The 3922-nt window shown below is 38.6% G+C and overlaps 1 protein-coding gene across 1 annotated transcript; it reads right to left on the reverse strand.

Annotated features, from left to right (window-relative positions):
* LOC107605947 (ethylene-responsive transcription factor CRF3) lies at positions 1384-3633 on the reverse strand. Its single transcript, XM_016307902.2, has one exon. It carries the CDS (start codon positions 2962-2964, stop codon positions 1747-1749), a length of 1218 nt encoding a protein of 405 aa, XP_016163388.1. The 5' UTR covers positions 2965-3633; the 3' UTR covers positions 1384-1746.

Genomic DNA, 3922 nt, shown 5'->3' on the forward strand with positions numbered 1-3922 from the left:
ACCGTTTCTGTCTCTTAATTTTAATTTCTTAATTTCAATTTTATTTTTAAACGTGGCCTTATAGAAAGTTAAGATTTTATTTATTAAGCTAAAATCTTCAAATAAAAAAATCATGTCCATTTGTAGGGATGCCTTCACGTTTTACCGAAGGCTTGACCATCGATAATTTCTTCCTTCCACGGCTTCCAGCAGGCCGTCGATATCTGGGAGCTATGTAGCAGTGATTTTAGTTAAATATTGTTACTATTTAAGTCTCAAACTCTTAACTTTTTTATTTTTAAATTATACACTACTATTACAGTGCTAATAGACCAAGATTACTGTACAAATTCATGTGAAATTCAATAATATAATACATCGGAAAAAAATCATAACACACTACACACTACACACTAATACACATAGACATATTAGATTATAATGACATTATGTATATATTAAAATAATTTAATAATTAATAATGACATTATAATAATTAATTTAATAATTAATTTTTTTTAATCTAAAAATAATTAGATATTTATTCATTTTACCATGTTTTCTTATTTAAAAAAAATTGACCTTTAACAAAATGTAGTGATTATTGATTTTTTGTTGGGCACAATAAAGGCACCACAAAACCGGCAAATTAGTCAAACTGTTCATAAATAATTGTTTATGAATTAAATTACACATTAGAAAATGAAGTAAACTACAAAATCTGCAATAATTTCTCATAAATTAGTAAAACTATTTATATTAGTCAAGTGATTAATTTATTCATCTATTTAAACAAATGTCAAAAATTTAAATAAAGTTCAAATCCAACCTTTAAATAGAAAATTTGTAACAAACTTGCAAATTAATTTTTCATCCGAAAAAATGAAAACCTTATTTGTTTCTCCTAATCCTATATCATAATACTAATACTAAACTAGAAGGGTATGTGTGATTAAAAGCAAAAGTGGTACCCGACAAATAGATACCCCGTTATTGAGTTCCATCTTTTGATGTACACATTGCGCACGCACTCATCGTTTTCTTTTGTAGACTTTTGCTTTGCGGCATCACACTTGCACCAAAAAAGCCCCTTCCATTTTTTTTTTCCCTTTCCCTTTTGCTCTTTATGCTCCTCCCGCTTCTGCGTGCTACATAACATAACATTCTCACCATTTTCTTCAAAACAATAATAATTAAATAAACAAATCAACTAAAGTCTAGGATTCATATACACCACCGCTCTGGACCCCAACTCAAACCGGCCACCACCGCAATCAGCGCTTTTGCCACGCCCAGTCACCAATTCACACTCCACATTTTCATTGCTTTTGTTTTCAACGGGACAATATATAGTTGGTCTTCCGAAACAAGAGGATCCAACATCAAATCAAAATTAGAATTGAAAACACTTAATTAGCAATTGCATTAACCATTAGCATTTTTGAACCACATAATAATAAAAATAATAAATATATTACACATTTCCAACCACCTAATATTATTCCGGCAAAGAGTATAAGAAAAATCTAAACAAAACTTCACTGAACTCAATTAAGTCCCCTCTCCATTAGCTAGGAGTATCTAACAAACAAATAAATAATAATAATAATATTCAAAATTAAAGGCATCCTCAATTTTTTATTTAATTATTTTGGGATGTGTTTCGTCAGACTGCCACCGGAAGCAAAACCAAAATCTGCCGTGAAATGAAACCGGCAAGCAACAGCGAGGGCAGCGCAGCAGTAAAAAGTAAACGATTTGTTTGGTTTATAGAAGGACGAGAGGATCAGAAGCCAACAAAATATCTTGGAAGTAATCATCGTCCATTTGGCAAAAGCTAGATGGAGTTGGAGTTGGAGTTGGATTACAAGCCTTCTCGAAATCGATGAGTGAATCAGCCAGCACAATGCTACTGTTATAGTTCTCCATGCTTACTTCTTGATCCTCTTCTGCGCACCAAAACGACGTCGTCTTTGTTTCCCCAAATAACCGTTTCTCTTCTTCCTCCTCGAACATCACTGGGTACTGCGGCGTTTGAAAATCGAACACCTCATCCCAAACCGGCATCATTTCCAAACCCAAGAACTCACCAGTCTCCTCGAACAAGCTCGTTTCGCCTTGGCACTCTCCGAATACTTCTTCCATTGAAACTGAACCTGAACCTGACACGTCATCACTACTACAATGGACGAACGACTGTTTCTTTGCTTGCTCTGACGATTCCGTTTCGCTGCTTCTGAATTGGAGAACTGAGGTTGGGGATGAGAGGTTCAGACACCGGTGATCTTCTGAACCGGAGTCGTAGCCGGAGCCGGAGCCGGAAGCTTCTGCAGTTACAACCACCTTCATTTCTGGTTTCACGGCGGTGGTTGTTTCTCCTTCTTGTGGTTGTGGCTGTGGCTGTGGTTCTCCGCGCTGCGGTGGAGTGATGAAGTTTGTGAGAGCGTCAGGGCCACGAATTTGAATGGCCGCATTGTCATAAACCATGGCAGCTTCTTCCGCCGTGTCGTAGGTTCCCAGCCAGAGACGAACTCTTCTCGCCGGATCTCTAATCTCCGCCGCCCACTTCCCCCATGGTCTTTGCCTTACACCGCGGAACTTCTTCCCTCCGTTGGTGGTCACCGGAGCCTTGGCCGGCCGGCGGCAAGAAGCAGCAGCGTCGCCAGCGTTTGCAGTAGCCCTTTTCTTATTGTGTGCGGCGGAGACAGGGTTCTTGGTGGAAGCGGGTTCGATTTGAATGCTGTTGATGTAACGCTTTACTCTCTTGCGAGAAGAAGAGAGGAAGTGTTGTTCTGCTTCATCGGCGGAGGAGTCAGTGGCGTCTGGATCGGTGTAAGACACACGCACCGTTCTGGGTTCCATGGTGGATTTCTTGTTGTGTTTGGTGAATTTGTTAGTGACAGTGCGGTGCACTGTGTATTTGCATAGGATGCTATTGCTTTGTTCCATAACGACGTCGTTGTTGTCGTAGCAGTAGCTGTTCATGATGACGAAGAGGAAATGAATAAGGCTGGGTTAATAAATAAGAGGATGAGACTTGAGGGAGAAGCTTGAAGAAGAAGAAGAGGAAGAGTTTTTTTGTGACGAAATGTTATATAAAGACATGAAAAGCTATTAGAAATGGAAGGTGTTGATGATGGAAATGGAGGAGGAAGAGAGTGATGGGAATAAAGAGAAAAGCGTAACTTTTGATGAGAAAAAAAACAACATGAGACTGTGTATGTGTGTCTTCAACCCAAGAAAGGATAAAAAAGGGGGCTTAAGGGTGAAGCTGAAAGCAGAATTATTGGGGGAATGGAATGGAATGGAATGAATGAATGATGATGGTGGTGGTAAGTGATGGCGGAGACCTTCCTTGAAACTTCTTCTCCCTTTAAAGGGAAAGAAACCTTCCGATTCAAAGCTAGAAGAGAAAGATTCAGATTCTTCTTTCTTCTTTAGAAATGAAATGAAAAAAATGTTATTTGGTGTGGTTGAATATGAATATTTGAGTGGAGCAGTAGTAGTAGTGAGAAATGAGAATGAAAAAGAGAGAGTATGAAACAAGAGTTCAGTTGCTGAGGAGACCGAAACACCGAACTCGATGTTTTTATAGGATCCCCACCAGCCGAAACCGAAAAAACATCGCAATTTTGGACTCAATAAATTAAAATTAAATGCTTTCTCTTTTTTTCCATTTCTATTTTCATTTTTCTAGCACCAGATATTTATTTCCATTTTCCGTTTCAGTGGAAAAATTGGAAAAAAGAGAAAAGATTTTATTATGGAGCCGGTGGTGAAACACGCATGACTCATCGACGCGCCGCATCGCTTAGATTTTGACACGTTGCATGGGTGTGGCCCACTCGGAAGATTGCAGGATTGGACGGTGGAGATTTGATCTGAGTAATGATATGGCACGGTCTCGATTCTCGAATGTTGAGATGCGAGTCACGTGACACCA

This window comes from Arachis ipaensis, chromosome B07 (genome assembly GCF_000816755.2).
Source record: "Arachis ipaensis cultivar K30076 chromosome B07, Araip1.1, whole genome shotgun sequence".
NCBI lineage: Eukaryota > Viridiplantae > Streptophyta > Magnoliopsida > Fabales > Fabaceae > Arachis > Arachis ipaensis.